At 40.2% G+C, this 18,450-nt stretch overlaps 1 protein-coding gene across 1 annotated transcript; it reads right to left on the bottom strand.

Moving 5' to 3' along the window:
* Window positions 1-370: 370 nt before the first annotated feature.
* LOC145214529 (uncharacterized) lies at window positions 371-18,186 on the bottom strand. Its single transcript, XM_080083077.1, has 23 exons — window positions 14,983-18,186; window positions 14,539-14,615; window positions 11,106-11,153; window positions 10,590-10,713; window positions 9,893-10,078; window positions 9,323-9,468; window positions 8,456-8,649; window positions 7,950-8,034; window positions 7,799-7,859; window positions 7,295-7,371; window positions 4,969-5,115; window positions 4,524-4,704; window positions 3,832-4,112; window positions 3,524-3,618; window positions 3,271-3,448; window positions 2,899-2,983; window positions 2,724-2,821; window positions 2,478-2,597; window positions 1,928-2,106; window positions 1,667-1,808; window positions 1,431-1,583; window positions 1,251-1,305; window positions 371-1,111 (listed from the first exon to the last, which is right to left on the bottom strand). The coding sequence occupies exons 1-23, from the start codon at window positions 17,981-17,983 to the stop codon at window positions 984-986; spliced, it is 5,841 nt and encodes a 1,946-aa protein (XP_079939203.1). The 5' UTR covers window positions 17,984-18,186; the 3' UTR covers window positions 371-983.
* Window positions 18,187-18,450: the final 264 nt, after the last annotated feature.

Below are 18,450 nucleotides of genomic sequence, written 5' to 3'. Positions count from 1 at the left end.
GGTCACTAATACAAAAACTTGAAACAACCTTTTTTTATGTCTTTTAACAAAAAAGCCCGATTTTGACTCCGCAAAAACAGCAAAAAAACAATAGAAGTATAAATCCTTATTAAGGCTTCGTTTTCGTTCTTCTCAATATTAAAAATGAGTTTAAAACGAAAAATAGTGTGCTAAATTTGCTTAATTTCTTTCACAGCGTCTAAACACACTTTGTCCCACATTTGAAAGGAAATAAAATCGTTGTAGGTCTATAGTTGTTATGTGATGTGTGATCGAACTGGCCTCTCTGCCATCCCCTTTGGGAACTACATGGCTCCAAAAAACGTGTTTGGTTTCTCGTTTTCTCGCAGCAACAAGACGACAAATTAAGTTGAACGGAATGCGATTTATGAGAAAACACTGGCAAGATAATGCAGATAAACTCTTGAATAAAACGAAAAACAAATCGTTAGTTTATCCCGAAAAAATAAAAACATGCACACACGGGGTACGGTGACACACAGGGTTATGGAACAGCGCAAAAAATATTACAAAAGTAAAAACAAAGATACTTGGGTACAAAATTAAAGAATATGAATAAACCAGAAACAAGATTTTTCGTAGAGCTCAAATAAGCCACCTTAACTTAAAAATAAAACCAGCAATAATTAGAGAGTCATTTAAATAGGCAACCCAAACGCACTCCACCGAAACGGTGACCAATCATTATTGACACCACGCAAGTATACATATGTATACCTATATATATTTATATCTATATATATGTCTATGAACTTTTGAACAAAACAAAACTTACAAAGCAGAAGAAACAGTTTAAATATATAACTCAACGTGTGCGCGTACAGTCGACGTAAAAGTTTACAAATATTGCACTTGACAAATGTAGTACCGCTTTGTAACAGAAATTGATCCATAGCGGCACCAAAAGCCTTCGAAAATAGCAGATTTGGAACACATTTGAGGGCACCAGCAATCAACGAATATCAGCGCTTGGGCTCCAGCTTATTGGACATCTCGTTAAGTAGTTTTTGATCAGTTATAACTTGTAGTTGACGGACGTAATTTCTTGATTCCTCAGCAGTTTTTGTGCTCTCAAGGATGTGATCTTCGTCTATAGAAAACATAAGGGTAGAATTGTTAATAAAACATTCATTTTCTTCGGGAGAAATGTTGGCTTAAATAAATTTAACTGCCAAAAAATAAAAATTATTAGTTTGCTCTAAATAGTAATGAAACTGCATTAAACTTACCAATTCGGTTTGCACACCCTTGAATAACAGTCCGAATGCTATTGCTGATCATGTGCTGTAATACAAAAAGTATTTGATTAAAAACTGCCAACAAAAACCTATCTTAATCCAAAGCATTACATTGCCAAGTACATACTTATCACAACATATATTTTTTTATATATAAATGTATATACTTACCATTTTTTCAAAGTTTATGAGACCACTTTTAACGCTATCATTGCCTTCGTGTTGAAAAGTCATGTCTTTCAACAGCAGGGGCAAGTAGAGTATTACTGGGGACTGTAACGTAGCAACGTGGAGTCTGTATGAACGGTGATTACGAGAGGGATCCTGTAAACGATTAAAGACGTTTTAGAATGTAATATATTGTAAAAGGACAGATTTGTTGAGTGCTGGTTGGAAAATATACTTACGAGAATGGATTCGTATTCCTGAACCAGCTTCCTGTACTTTGCAGGCAATTTTTCCCAAGTGTTGTATAAGCGACTTACGGCCTGGTTTCCAATTCCAATCATCATCGCCATGAAACCGTTCATGTTTTGGTACATTTTCAAACTATAGACAAAATACCGTGAAATTAGCAACTCGTCAAAGATAACTCGGTATTCGAGAATAGAAAGTCAGAACAAATTTGAAAAGGGCGTTGTTTTAAGCTTTAACTAACGTTTACTTACTGTTGTGCGATTTTGATGAACTTCCTTAGAAGCTGTACACGCTTGTTAAGGTTCTGACAGCTGCAGATTTCGGTGGGAGCCCAGTAGGCGAGTTGGTTGAATCTCCGCGTGAAGATATCGAGATTGGAGGTGACACCGTTAAACTTGTGAGCGCCGAATACCTTGTACACGAACTCCATCTAAATCAAAGCAACATAGTGTTACAGTCAATAGCAGTTTTTGTGATTCATTTAAGTCCAATTATAAGAGTTTCACAAGGAAGTAAAAACGAAACCGGTGGCTATAAGTCTAGATGGGGAGTTTATTGATTTGTTTGGTACCAGAACCAAAATCCTTATAAGTGCAAGAGACCGAAACTAGTTATATTTGCGAAAACAGAAGAAAAAGATTATAATTTAATCCAGAAACTAAAAATACGTGTTGGCTAAAAATAGAAGTCAAACGGTTTTTTTATTTTTTTTTTCAATAGTAAAAGATTAGATACATTTTAATACTCCAAGCGAAAATTACTCAAGGCCATGTCCAGTGACCAAATGTAGAAATTACTTACCACATGAACGTTGTTCAGAAGCTCCCAATCGTACTGCGTCACGTGATATGCGATTTCCAATGAGCTGACGACCTCCAAATGACACGAAGACGAAGGTTGTGGACTCCACTTTAAAGCACCCTTTAAAATACATGACAAAGTTTAGACACAGTCTATATCATAAGACTCATCCAATGATTTGCAAAACAACAACTTTAAACGGAAAAGGCCAAGCAACGTGACATAACATACGTATTGTTGACTTACCAATGCGGCCCTTTCCTCTTGAGTGCATATATACAGGCGACTGTTGATCTTTAGTGATGTGGCAATAGAGGTCTGTTTCCGCGACACTTCCATCACGTCTGTGCGGTAAATCGTCCGGTTTAGATCACGTGATATTTTGTGCTGGTAAACGCACTTTAAGGTGAACGACACTTACCTCCGTCTTCTTGCACCTCGAACAGCTTTAAATCCCTGCTTGGCCTGCTCATTTTTTCGGCGACGGCGCTGATAATTTCGTCGACCTATAAATAAGGCAATGTGTAACATTACGCAATCTAAAGTAAAGATGTAGTAAAAGGGTATAGCTTCGGTCTCTTGGTTAGTAAGTTGTAATGTACAATCAACAATACGCGAAGTAGCTACTCTTTAACTACATGCACATTCAACTATAGAAAGCCACCAATGTATACAAGCCACTGACATTTCAATACCAAACACAGGCCTTTACATTTTACAAATGCCTATTTGACTAACAGTAAACCTACATACATTATTTATACAACAGGGTTTTTCCTGCTTTTCAACTTACGTTTGAGGAAATTGAGATTCTCACAGTGGTGTAGGTCTTGTGCATATTGTGGACTTTCAACAAGACTTGGTCAGTTGATCTAACGGGCCTAGCTTTGCCCTCCTCGGTTTGGATTCTATGGACAGACTCCCCAACGGAAATAAGCGACTGTTTTGGAGTAGCGTTGTTGCAGATGTCCCTGTATAAAATAGTGACATAAGTTTTTATCTCATACGGTCTTAGTACGGTAGCAAGTGGTATCTTGTATACTTACGTCTCAGTGTTGGTGAAAACACTGTTCAAATCGTCTCTGAGAAGGCTGTATGAGGAGTTGTCGAGAATATCAAGCTGAACGTCCTCTTGTAAATCCTGCATGGAATATACAGTGTTAGACGTTTGTTAAGCGTTACTGCATTCAAACTGCTCGAACTTTATAAATATTAAAGCATTTAATCTATAGACACATCAACAATAATTGAAACCGGAATTTAAAAAGTCGTATGTTATCCCAATGCGATTTGTGGCAATGAACGTTACTTGCTCTATGTTTAGGCACAAACTTAACACACTTAAGTCACTTACTTTGAGAAAGGACTCAATCGTTGAATCGGACTTGAAGAGATATGATGAGATGTGGCTCCACCTAACTGTGAAATAAACTACTTTGCGCTTGAGAGATCTCGAACATTCTACGTTGTCGGCTTTCTCGGAGCGGTAATGTTTCAGTAGAAGGTTGCATAAATGATCCGTTGTCATGAAGACGGGATACATGATAATAAAGTCCTCCATAGCTTCCTCACGACGCCCGATGTTCCAAGGCTGCAGATACTCCAACAGGTGTTCTAGGATCTTGTCAGCGGTACCTGTGAGCAAATTTAAACATTTTGCCTACTGTGAGGGGTAGCTGACATTACCCTGATGAAGACGCCCCGTATAGGACGTCGAAACGTCGGACGACTTGTTTATATTCAACGGAAAAACAAAGAACAGTCTATGAAATATGACTATATAAACCGCGTATTTATTGATCAGATAAATGCTTTTAAGGAGACAGGACAGATTGTTCAGTAATGTTCCTTGACTGATAATGGCTAAAGCGATTGTTTAAACGTCTACAATGTGATGCAAAAAAACATATTTTCATTTTGAATACAACTTATTTAATTAAAAACATATATGCCAGAGAGCGTGTGTGCATAGAATACATCTTAATGCAGACGTTTCAAGAACCGCTGTTGTCATCATTAGTGCAGGTTATCAAAACTGCAAATTACCTGCTGAAATCGAGTATTTGTGCGATTGGCGAGTTGGAGTGGCAGCAACTGGAATTTGAGGGGAAGTGCCGTTTTCGAAAGCGTTGCGGGAGTTCGGAATGCTGGATCGTGCAAGGATCTTTTGCAGGATTAGAACGTCCTTGTCGTGTTCCTTTAGTCGCACGGTATTGGCTTCGACGTCCTGTAGATAAATTGTTTAATCGTTTGAAAAACTCGAACAAGTACTCAATTCGCAGTTTTAAATGGTATTTATACGAAAATGCAGGTTAATCAAGTTTTCCATGGGAAATAAGTAACTTTATGTCGCTTTTTGATGCATTTGTTATGATGAAAATGACCTGCAATTACCAATTCGGCATTTTAGCATACAAATTTTAGAAATGTGCAAAATATAGGCCATAGACAGATCGCAAATTTTCTGGCCAAAATATACACCAATGGGTACCTTCAAAATCCTGACAAAGTCAAACTTGTCCACGCGCAAAAACTGACAATTCTTCTCAGCAAGCACGATACTAGCGGCCCTCGGTGCATCGTTAATGATCGCTAAGTTGCCGAAGTCGTCTCCGTCGTGCAACCTGCATACCACGCCCTGCAAATCAACACATCAAAGTTCAATTCACACGATTGTATCAACTAACGGTTCACAAAGTAAATGTTAGGGAGAAATCTAAGAAGGCAAAAAATGTAAATACGGCCAAAACAGAATTTGTCCGGTCAGGGGATCTAAAATTCGGCCAACTTTTTCAATACTGGCCCGTAATTGCCCAACACGGCAACCTAATAGATTTGGAAGACAATGGATGAAATAGTCTACTGGTACAAAGCGGGAATGAGGCGATAACGACAGGAAGAGATCGCTGCAGCAGGGCATGGCGCTTCGATGGGGGTGCAATAATCGTAATCCACCATGTAATTACGTGCCGACTCCCCACGTTGCGTCGCCGCCCGTACTCTCTTTGATCTCGAAATCTCAGGGTTTTTGTTTCAAAACTCGACGTTTTTGTTTTTATTTGTTAAAATAATTTTGTCTAATCTAACCAACAGAAAATTTGCTAGCTGAAGTTGACTTTCAAAACACCACCATTCGTCGAGGAAGATCTCAAAAACTACAAGTTGTACTATAAACAATAAAAATGCCTATCGAAATAGATCAGAACGGTTGAAATGCTTAAAATATCCTTTTGAAAAAAAACAGCTGACAAACGTAGCCATGAGAATATAAAAAAAACCTTGGTGTTGGGCTTTTACCTTGACTTGCTGCAAACGTTTTGGATGAATTTCATTCACTACACTAATACGTCGTCTACTATTCCTCGGTAATGACCTACTTCTACGCAGTGATGACGCTGTCGATGACGTAACGTGTGATTCCGGTGCGATCAACATATCCAAACTTGGCTTGGAAGCCACGATATTTTGCGAAATTACAGTTGAAACAACCATCTCGTATTGAACTGCAGTTAACGACTGAGACACGCTTGCAGAACGAGAGGAATTATACTAGACTGGTAGCGCAGTAAAAAAGGTGCAGGGTCTTTCATCCCCCGTTGCTTATCAATGTGATAACGGCCGTTTGGAAGTTTCGGCTTCGCACCTGGCAGTTTCACTAGGCGGACAGCGAAACGGGTTAGTATGAAGATAACAGATTAAAGTTTTAAACTTGACTCGTGCCCTTGTAATGTTAGAAGGCGAACTATGTATAGATTGTGCGTTAGCCAACAAACAAAGCCGAAATTTCAAAGATGTGTGACAGCAAGTCAGAAGCGTCGGGCAAATAAAGTTAATGAGTACAAATCCCATCCCAAAAAAAGTAACACATATAAACCAATAAATATGATAAACGTTTTGTTTTGACCAATATGATTTGTTTATTATTTTCTTTTTAAAATGATTTTTGTATTATATGAATACCATATCTACTTCATATTTTCATGAGAAAGGGAATGCACTTTTTCGGTGCTTGTGCATCAGAAACGATTTGAGCAGAGAGCAAACCTTAATTATGGGTACATTTCAAGTCAGGAATATCAAAGTCAAGATCAATGCCGCATCAGCAAAGTTGGTATAAAACAAATATTTTTAAACAACCAATCAAGAAACGTAATATCACGTCATAGTGATGTCAGAACCGCATGTTTGGTCACGTGCTGGATTTTTGTCACAGTCACGGGACACCCATATAACCCAAGAGCGACAAAAAATATCAAAATCAAATTATTGTCGTATTTTCTTCCGAAGATATATTTAGATCGCATTTTATGGTAATGTTCAAGAATAGTTAAGGATCAGTATTCGCTCGGGGCCGGAGTAACATCAAATACTGATTACTTTTGATTATCTTTCGAACGAAGGGGTGAAAGGTCAAAGATTGGCGGGAACCAGAAGTAGAATGCCGCCACAACAAACACGAGCCGTTGGACTTCTAATTCCAAAATACGCGCGCCATCACGCTTATCTCGAAATTATTTGCACATCCCTAAGGTGACAGTGGCAAAACAAGTGATTCACCGAAAGATATATTCTTGGTGTTTGTTTGTAGTTCCAATACACAAACATCTACAAATTTTTTTGTTGATTCATATTTTACATTTTTTTTTACTTTTCACTTCAGCTTGGTGTGCCTTTTCCAAAGTATTATATTTGTCAAAACAAGGTTTAGGCCGTTCCACTATGTAATGTGTGAAAGTGACATTTGCGGACGGGCTCTTTGCTATAGTACAATGGCCCAACTAAAGTCGTAACCTTTTCATAGGGATTGTAGAACTAACCTTTCTGTGTATGGCGACATCGACAGAACCCCGTAGAATGATATACCACGACGTGCCTTCGTCTCCTTGGTTAAACACTATAAAAATGTTACAAAGGGATTGACTTCTTATTAGAAACGGTTCTAAGAAATATAGCAAGCCTAAAGGTTTTGAAATATTTTGTCAAAAAAACAATTTTCATGACACTTTTTTACAATATAGTGTTATAACAAATACAACGAAAAAGTTAATTGTTTTCTAAAACTATTCTATAGACTTGACTTGCACATTGCTGGGCTAAATCAAGTGACACTTAACACGACAAAATATAGAAGGTTTAAGAAAAAACAGTTTGTTTGTGACAAATGCCACTTAAACTGTTTAGACAAACTTCAAAATTGGCACAATACGAATTAGAAAGTCTCTGACTCAAACAGGTTTTCCCATTAAACTGTGAAGGTGACTCAATCCACAATGGGTTTATTACGAAGCTATAATACGCGGTCGCGCTATTAATAAACTTACATGTTATTCCGGATTCGTGGTGATGTTCGAACTGTAGTACGCCAGCGAGCTCTCGCTTGATCTGTAAATAAAACCACATTGCGGTTACTCTCATGGGATTGGTCGTTAATGGCAACCGGTTACAAACTTCGTGCGGCTAAAATCGACTTACCGAGTCAGAAAGGTGCGCTAATGCTTTGATATGTAAGATTTCTTCGTATATCATCATTAACTCGTCCGAACTTCTTTCCTCAGGACTGTGAATGATAAATGAACGTATATGTTTTGTGATGTTGTATAATTGCTTAAAGATTGGGTCGCGATTTTAGCGTTTTTTCAATGAATAAGATAAACAAACGTTAATTCAAAAAAAGTGCCACTTAATGGTTTTGTTTACTTTTTTGGTTTAACTAATACAGAACCGTGCCAAACTTTAATGGTTAAAAAGCTGATCCCAAAAATTTACAAATATGCTTGACGATGCTTCATGCTTGGCACAGTAATGTGCTGTATGATTGGCGATTTTTTTGATTGGTAAGAGTATACGGTGAGAGCTCATTTTTAAAAGTAGAGCGGCTTTTTTCAAATTGTCCTACAGTGAAAGGTAATGCAGTTTTATATTCATTAACTTTATGTGGATTACATATCTGTGCCAATTAACCCTAATTTTGAACTTACAGTTTGCGTAGAGCGAGGCGGAATAAAGCATCAGGGGCGTTCTGTTGTAGATGTGTTATGGCATCTTCACTCAGTTCAGTGTCGTTCATCATCATAAGTGACATTTCACTCGAGATTAAACGTGTGGTTGATGCGATTGACGAAGACCGCGAGACGCTGCCTGGAAAATCGTCCCCTACATTTTCACCATTGCTCTACAAAAATAATTTGTTGGAGAAATTTTCGGTAAACGTTTTTTAAAGGTACTGTCATATCAAAAATGATTTGTTTGCTTTGGGCCTGATTTGTATCCTGATGTTTACTTTTATTGGACAACAGGAAAAACGTAAACGGCGTGTTTACTAGACTAAGACGCGGATAAAAAAAAGGGAATTAAACACATATGGTGCAATAGGATAAGCGTCAGAAACACAAATTTACTTTGGTTGATAAAAATTCTTGCAAGATAATAATCAGTTTTAAATGCACTGCTTTAGGTGTGTTTAGCGATAAGACTGCTAAATTTGTCAATATTATCGAACACATGCCTTACTTAATTCAAAACCGAATCTAGCGAAACGAGATTCTATTGTAATAAGTACTGATAGAGACACGTTTTCATAAATAAAAGTAAAATATATATCAGAACATGTACATTTATTGAACAAACAAATACAGTAATTCCAATTTTATAGAAGCTTACAGTATATCAACTCTATCGTATATATTATCTAGTTTACAGTGTATAAACTCTAGGCAAAGTGTTATGTCCGCATTAAGCGCATTTTTACTTGTCAACAGCGACATGACAAATTGGCTAAACGACAGCATCATGTCTTCTCTAAACTTTACGTGACCGCGGCTAAATCAGCTAGGTTTGTCACTTACGTGGCCGAACCCCGAGTCAACGCTGCTTCTTGTGCTGCTCGAATCATCGATAGGCAACTCGTCATGGATGCTTTCTACGTAATTGGTGACATCTTTATGGAATTGGTACAGGTAGTTCGAGTCCTCGAAGTAATGCTCCCGACGAACTGTCACAAACATAAAGGAGTTGGAATTATTTTTTCTTGAAAATGTTTTCTCAAGCAGTGTTATATGTTAGAGATTATTTCATGTGATATTTATAGCTCACTACCCAAAACGGGTTAAAAATATGTTAATTTAACGAAACACTATTTTGTAATTACGCATTCAAACTACGCAATGGAGTTCCCATTACGTTGCCTTGCTATATTACGTCAAAGATCTGTCATTATTTCTTGGCAGTTTCGCCTTTGCAATATTTCATACATATTCATTACGCTTTTTTCAGTCTTGCTACAAATAAACCGTCAACCCATTTGCAGTATTTTAGTTGTCAATAGCGCATTATAAGGGTGATCTACTTTTTCTTTCGGCCACGCGGTCGCCAACCCCTGATAAGAAATTGTCGCCGATCAAACGACGCGGACTTACCATGTGTGATAAGGCCTTCCTCTTGCAGCACCTGCCACATGCCACCGACGTTCCAACGAGACCTTGATGATGTCACAGAGGACGTGACGTCACGGTCCTCAACCATAAGCTGTTTGGGTTGTGTACGGGCCTGTAACCACGTGACAAGTTCGTGACCGAAGGCGCTTTGTTCATACACGTCAGCATCTGTGACAAATTTTACGTCGATTTAGCACAGCATTTTTAACTTGGCGTTTTTGATCAATGTAAAACAACACGCAACACGATTTTTTCGAGTCCTAATGCAGTGGTGTGATGACTGCATGTGTGGTAGCGTACTTGTTTGTGCAGTACGAAAATGAACATGCAAAAAGTACATGACAGAAACATATGCACATGTTAATGGTTTGATTTGCGAGTTTAAATTGAACAACGCCATTAAAAATTGATCTATCAACCCATGGTGCAGATAAAACGCGAAACGGAATACTGAACAGGAAAAGTACCCTTATTATCCACAGAAACTACTTTAATGTTTCTGCAATTAACTCAGTAAGACATATATGTTACCATTTTACCGTATAGTAACATCACTGATGAACATTAAGCATTTATTCACGGAGTATGACGCATCCACCACTAGCGTATATACGATTGCGTGCGTACATACGAGTGATTGGCAGCAGATGATGATAATTAGCACTTCCCCGTTACGAACCTGTGTAGAATGACTCCGCAACATTCTCTTCGTCTGCTTTGTGTTTTCGCAGCAGGTCCGGTTGCGTTTGCAAGATGAGCCGGTACAGAAGTCGGGCGGTCGCCAGCAAACGCGGACTTGGTTCCTTAGAATATAAAACACAAAATTTAGCATGGAACGTCGAAACGTCGGGCATTTATAATAAAGCCTGTTGAAAGAGCTCGTTTTTTTCAACAATTTGGGTATTGTCGCTAGAAGCATCTTAAGAAATTGAGAAGCTTCTTTATGTGGCCAAATTAAAATCACGTATGAATGCAAATACTGGTTTCTAAACAATTGTTTATCTTTGCATATAGGAAAGGTCACGTCATGCAACAAAACTTTCAGTTTTCATAGCTTGCTTACGTCATCGCAACAAATATATAGTGAAACAATAGCACATATGGTCACCATTTGCCTAAAAAATCACCCTGACTACAATTAGTAACAAAGCAAGTAACTTCTAATTATTTTATATAACTTATAATAATGTCTTACCGGGTACAGAGGATGGACTTTCTGTCTCGGCCTCGTCCGGAGCGGAGCCTAAAACAACAATAAAAGTGATGACAAAATATATTCACAGCTAAATAAAGATTTGAAAACAACAAAGAAAAATTCCCCGTAGTGATCTGTGTTGTTTAAAATCTTTCTCTCTTTTTTAACCTTACCAATGTTTTCGATCCTCGCCTTGGCAAAGTGTGCCATGTTTCTGGTATTAGGCTCCCCGCTCTGTTTTTACGGGACAGCACTGGGCTTGTCCACATTCTAATTCTTCCCAACGACATATTGTCGAGCGTATAACAACTTGTTTATTTTGCCCTAACGCCCCTCTTGGCCGTAACTTCAACCTTTGACCGCAAAGTTCAAATTCTCAGACGAAAATAACCTCAACAGTCTGTTACTCAGATCTTAATTTTTTGCTTTTAGTTACGTTGTACACACTGGCAAATGTCATGGTAGTGGATGCCTAGGGTTAAACTCGCTTTTTTCGCCTGCGACATCCGGTCGTGATTGGATCTCTGACGTCAGGAAGCAATTTGTATCTGTCTCTACAATTCGCGTTTTCAACATCTTGGCAGAAGTGAAATATGAAAGTCCCGTTTTGTTTGGATTTTTTGTGGAATGTTGTGCACGTTCGTTTTTAAGGCATAATAACCCAACGTTAGTCTTAAGGTTACGAGGTCAACAACCAAAAATTAAGTACGGGTATAAAACACGTCTACTCGTAAGTTAATATAGTTTTGGGCGTAAAGTGTGTTACAAAGTCATACTGTTTTGTCTTTTCATAACGGGCAATTGATAAGGGCTATAGATGCATTTTACGTGAAATACACTTAAATTAAATTTTCACAATTATTTCGCCCAAAATATTTTATAATATAAATTAACAGAATAAAATTACTCATGATGAAATTAGTACTCAGCGAAACGTCAGAATAACAAAATATTCGCGTTTAGTTACCACCTGAGCCAGCACGTGGGGTTTAATAATTCACTTAGCCAAACTGGTTACATCAGCAAACCAATTTAACAGCCTGAAAAGAACAAAACCCTTTTGTAAAGTTGTTTATTTCAATGACACGATCACGTACCCATTTGAGAATTTTCACTTGATCATCGCCGTCGTAACCCGGAAGGGTCTCGCGATTACTGCTCAAACGCTCACTTAGCAATCGAATTATCCGAGTTAGCACCATTATACACTTTTCAATGACAAGTGGCACACGGAACTTAACGAGTGGTCAAGGTAACGTAAGATAACAACTGAAACTTGCCACAAAGTGGCGCATGGCTGTAAAAAAACTACTTCTGCAAAAACAAACAATAATTCGTTGGGTGTTCACTGAAAAACAGTTCATAAGCGTCTGTAAACACATGTTCACAAGTTTCGACATGCTGAAACGTTGCAATACGGTTTAACAAACAAAACCTTCTGGTCGCACGAATACAAGACTGTGCCTGATGTTGCTAATGCAACAGTGATATGGCATAGACGTCGTGCCTGCATGGCACAATCTCAGCGAAAGCCGCAATTACCAAACAAACCCTGGCCACGAAGCAATATACAGGCGACCCGAGGCGAAGCAGTTGTTTGTCGGGACATGATAAAGTCGGATATTACATTTTCGTGTTTAAACCCCCTAAATTTGGGAGTGTAGTGGCGAAGCCTAATCGTTTTGTATCCCACTGTCCTAAAATGCTTTTTTATTTAGAGTTCTGCTTAAACCAGAGGAGCTATCGCACGTGTCTTGGAGACAGTAAGATACAATATTCCAGCTAGAAAATGGTAACGAATTGAATGTGTCACATCAATCATCCTACAAACAATGTCTGTATGGCATCAGTAAACCCTTTTAACACTGCTATAGTGACAGCGTAACATTACCTCCAATCATATATACCTCGGACATTTAGTGAAAGTTTACGTCATGCGTTGTTATGTTACACTCCGTGTAGAGAACAACTACAACAATATGTGACATTTCAAAGGTCGACAGTGGCGCTCTAGCAACGACCTGCTTCTAACTACCGATATTGTGACGTAACATGTCGTCATAATGCTTCTGAAATGACCGTAAGTGACCTCAGTATGCACGTAGTTAATACAAATCGTGACAACAAATCAGCGCCTGTTGTATCTTTCACCCCTTATATCCGCAATCTATCGTAGGGAAGCTAGGACAGCACTAAAACACTAAAGACAGTATTTAGGCTGAAACATATTGCCTGTTTTGCTGATTGTGAAGCCTATCCCGAGGCAAATCAGCGAAAACAGATTGTAACTGTCTGCAGGACTGTAGGCCAAGTTGTAATTTGGCGACATCAAATCAAAGCCGCGGTCTTGCAACAAATATAGTGATTAGCATCGGCCGCCAGCTAAACCGGATCGCATTACCGGGAAATTGTCTCAACTGACGACCTTACAATCGTAAACTGACATTGCGTGGATTCCTAACGCACCTGCACTTGGCAACTAAATTTCCTACGTTGAAAACATTTCCCGCTATACTTGTGCTGAAACGCATAAACTTTACGACATTAAACTTCGTTCATTTTACAGCCCATCGGTAAGGACACGACCACTGTTGGCAAACAAGCGCCGACAATCTTTACGGTTTTATAACTTTCCACACGGCCTGATTTCTAGCATCAGCTATTTGCTGTTGGGATAATGTTCTCTGGCCAACATCGTCCGATGGGTTTGTACACTTGCTTGCCGAAGAGAAAATAAATATTTACTATGACGCTACTGCGCCTACATCACAAATCAGTTGTTTGCGGGGCTTGACGAACACCAACCAAGATTGTACGCAATTACGGCCGAAACCAGCCTCAATTCGCCCTTGGACTGAGGCGAATAATAAGAGAAAATCTAACCACCGACGATCAGCGTTTTCGCCTTACTGACTATGACACCAACACCAATAACCTGTTGTTAGCCCTCACCTGTGGAAAACACGCATCCCATGCACGAACAAAGGAAACTTCAAAACAGGGAACTTAGGTCTACCGAACAGGCCAAATGTGAAGGACGTTTCCTTTCTTGTCCTATAATGATTAGTGAAACACTGGACTCGCGTGCCTACGAAATTGAACACGGGATTGAAAGCGCAATGGATAGTTTTAAGGCAAGCCTCGAAATTTACGCACGTCAAGGGATAACCGATATTTCCGATGACGCTTTTTCATCAGACTGCAACTTGAAGCGAAACGTGTGAATGACGTCAATGTTTACGGTCGGTGATTTTGCTTAGGGCGTTGCGTTTCCCAAAATAACTTTCACACGAAAACGCGAACATCCTAATTATATTATCTCTAAGGGAAATTCGTAATGTTTTGTCTTGTTTCTAAAACCGTGTTACTAAACTGATTGTGCAAATGTCCCATTGGCGTAATAAAAAGCAAAATAAAAATTTTAGGACTTCACCTTTTGTGCTTCGACTTCTTGCCTAAGTACGTAGTCGTTGGCCTCATCCGTTTCTCCGATGGCGAAATTCTTCAAAGCTGCAAAAAGAAATAGGCGGTAAAAATCAAAATAGGTTTTTCTGTGAGATGAAAATATGCGCTAGAGTTAGGGCAGCTGGTAGAATATAAATAACGCAAGGATACAAAAAATGCTGGGATTTAACTTAATTTAAAAAAGGACTGAAGTCACTTACAATGAAGTGTTTAAAGCCGAAGGTTTCTGTTGCAAGACATATAAGAGGATACAATACTTCAACATGCCTTAATCTTGGTTGTATATATATATCACCCAAGAAGTTAAAAACTAAATCCAACTTGGCAGTTATAGAAACTAGGGTTCTTAATGCAACACAAAGTCATGGCAACGAAAAAAATTAACAAGAAGCATTATGTCGCCGAAAACAACCTGATGATTTAGTGTTCCTTGCTAAGGAGTTACTAAGGCCGCGCAGACTTGCTCTGGTGCGCTTCGAGCGGCGAGAGTCGTCTTCAGTACTTGTTTCGATCTGTTTTCCAGTCTGTTCGGCACTTAAGTGTCGACTCAGCTTTTTCGGGCTGCTTTGTTGCTGTGCGGAATAGATTCCAGTGATTGTGGCGTATTTGTTAAAGTGGGCTGGCTTTTTTGACCCAGACTTGCTCCTTTGTAAAAATGCAATATCAATTCCCTCGCTGCTATCGGGGCCGTCGTGCTTCATCACTAAACCCTTGGAGATGTTGCACAGCTTGAAGTAGCGCTGAGACGGAGTAAGGTCGACTTCCACAGGTCCTGATCGTTCTAGCGTCCCACTTTTTCCATCGCTGTCGTAACTGTCACTGCATTCCGGACTGAAAACTCTGCTTCCAGAATCCGTTACATCAAGGCCTTTGCGTTCCTTTACGCGCTTGCTGAACAAACGACCCAGAGTCCCTGATTTCGACATAGTGGACTTGCCCATGCTCTTCAGGTTGCTTTCCCAGCTAATATCCGTGACAGTAAGCTCTTTGTTGTCCGTGCTGTTAAAATTGGTAGATGAGGAAAGATTGGATGGGAACATGCCTCGTTCTAACGTTCGCGTCTTGTTCCAGCTATCCTTGTAGTCGTGTTTTTTCTCGGATCGCTTCAAAGAGTTTGAAGAGGATGCAGCTCTCTCCCGGCTCAAACCTTTCTTCCCGTGGTTGGGAGACAAACCTAACGGAGGCTTCAAGCTTGGCATTCCCTGTGGACCGCTGTTTAGTTCTTCCTGTGTGGGGGATCGAAGGCTATCTTGTTTTGCTTGATGATTGAGCTCAGGGGTTGACATGGTCAGTTTCTTTTTACTCCCAAATCTAAAACTTTTGCGTAGGCTTCTGTCCTTATGCTTTTTACCTTCTTTTTGCTTTTTGTCAGCTTTCTTATCTGACTTTTTTGCTTTCTTATCTTTTTTGTGAAAATCTTCATAAAACGCTTGTGCCAGGTCCGAAAATTCGGCGTTCTCAGCAGGAGGCAGAGGTTTCAAAGTCATTGACCGTTTTATTTCTGCGATTTCCTGCTTCACGCTTTCAGGATCCTTCGACTTCACCCGCTCGAGAGATTCAAAGGATTGTTTTTGCATTTGCGAATGTTGTTCAGCAAAGCTAGCCAACGACATGCTGGGAGCTTTATCCGGGGATTTCAATTTGGCAGCAGCCTGGTGGTTGTAGCCGCCCTGGATGACTTTTGTAAACTTTTCAAAGGCCTCGTCGTCTTCCACAGCCTCATAATCGTCATCGGAGCTGACTGGTGACTTTAGGTCTTTTGTGCTGTTCGCTTTACTACGTGGTTTTCTCGAAGACGTAGACGAAGTCCTTGAAGCGTATGGCGAGGTCTTTGCGAGCCATTCCAAGTATTTTTTATCCAGGGACCGTGTTCGCCCGTCGTTAGCCAACAGTTTCATCAACAACGAGCCGTCAAGCTGCTGTTTCCCAGCCATGGCCCCATCAGGAAGCAATATATTCCCGTCTTCATCCGTAATGTCCAAGTCAAACGGAGCTTGTTCCGCCAAAGTCTTACTCTTCCTTCTCTCAAACTCGCCCAGAGAAGGCTTACTCAAGCAGCTGGTGGTGCGCTGGAGCTTTGTCCCTCGCGCAGGAACATCCGGGACATCTTCCAGATCAGAGTCGGAATCGTCGTAGTCGCGTAGATTTTTGGCGGAATTGTTTTGCCGCACTTTGGTGATTCGCGAGACAACCCCGCCTTGTTTTCCAGCTCTCGACGATGAACGAGCAAGCCCGAACGAAGAGTGTCTTTTAACCGGAGAAAGCATAGTGTCACCGTGCTGCAAATACTTTCTAGCCGCTTTTCCAGCATCGGTTGGTGATTGCTGTTTGTCTTTGTTGTTCTGTTGTGGTCTTACAACCGAGTTTGGGTTTTCGTTAAACGCGTTTAGGGACTTGCTGCGATAATTGAGATTCGAGTTTCCTTTTTTTCTTTTCTCTTCTTCACCGGACGTTTCATCTTCGCTCGAGTCGGAAAACCCGAAACGCTTAGACGGAATGGCGGAAGCAACATTAGACAACGACATGGACTGAAAGAGTTTAGTCGGTGTCGCTGGCCTAACTTCCACACAAGGCAGATGCTGCGGTATGGGTGGACGCTGAGCATTGTGCACTGGCGTCGGTGACATTTCAGTGTAATCGCCAAAATCATCTTCGTAATCATCATCATCGTCCTTGTGGAAGCTTCCTTCTTTAATCAAACCTTTCGGAATCCTCGGAGAAGTTATACGTGAGTTATCTGGCTCAGAAACCTGTTTGAAATCAAACTGTCCATTTACAGTGGTTCGCGGTGAGCCATCAGTTGACCGTCGTGGTGGCATTCTGAAACTACCGCTTTTCACAACACGCGGACGCATGCTGGAGTTGACCGGACTGCTACGGTGAGAAATCATGGGACTATTGTTGCCGCTACTGGCGCCTGTCATATCTGCGTAGTCTTCCTCATCGCTGTTTAGGCGTTGACGAGGCGTTATGTACGATGGAACGTAGTCAGCACCTTTAGCATGCCTCTCATCGATGCGGCTAATTTCGCCACGATGAGTTGGTCCAGGACTACTTCGCGGTGACGGCATATAACGCGATGACGATGATACCGTGTTAGAGCGTTGCGGAGTTGATCTTGATTGCTTAACGGTCATATCGACGTATATTTCTTCGTCGTCGCCAGCGTTCGCCCTCGCCTGGCTCAAAGCGAGATCGTTTACATGTGGAGGTCGGATGTTTGACATTGTGTGATGTCGTTCGCTCAACCGACTCCGAGCTATTGCGGGACTTGAAGGTTGGCTAGTTGAGGTGATGCGGGAAGCCGTTGTCGCTCTCCTTGTCAGCTCATGAGCGCCCTGGCTCTTTGAAGCATATCCTGGTGATCGACTCTTGGTCGCTCCTGGTCTATAGTAACTCTGGTCTTCTATCATTCTTCAGTCGAGGTAGGCAGGTATATCCAATAAATATCACTTTACAGCGTAAAAGCGCTCTAAGAATCAGCACCGATCACGTTGCTGTGAACAACGTTATACAACAATGATGTTTTAGGTAAAACCTCATAAGGTCGCATGTAGTTTCATAATAACACATTGTGTGGGCCTAAAAATCCAATCAATAGGAGTTTAGTTTCGTTACAAAAAAGCCACTTACTTCCGTATTTTAAATTGTTCGGTATGCCAAGACCACACACATAAAGCTGACAAACAACTTTTCCACATAAAAAAAAAAACTGTCTCATTTTTACATAGCTAACTGTCCTTAATTTACTTGCACATACGAACATCATCCAAAACACAGCATATAGCCAGGCGTATCACATACGCCAACTCAAACACCTGCTAACACGTCATATCCGTCCTGGCCTGATAGTCATTGCGTATACGCAACGCGCCCATAA

This window comes from Phallusia mammillata, chromosome 2 (genome assembly GCF_965637545.1).
Source record: "Phallusia mammillata chromosome 2, kaPhaMamm4.hap1.1, whole genome shotgun sequence".
Lineage (NCBI taxonomy): Eukaryota > Metazoa > Chordata > Ascidiacea > Phlebobranchia > Ascidiidae > Phallusia > Phallusia mammillata.
Note: the sequence above shows the minus strand (reverse complement) of the source record. Positions and strands in the feature narration are given on the sequence as shown.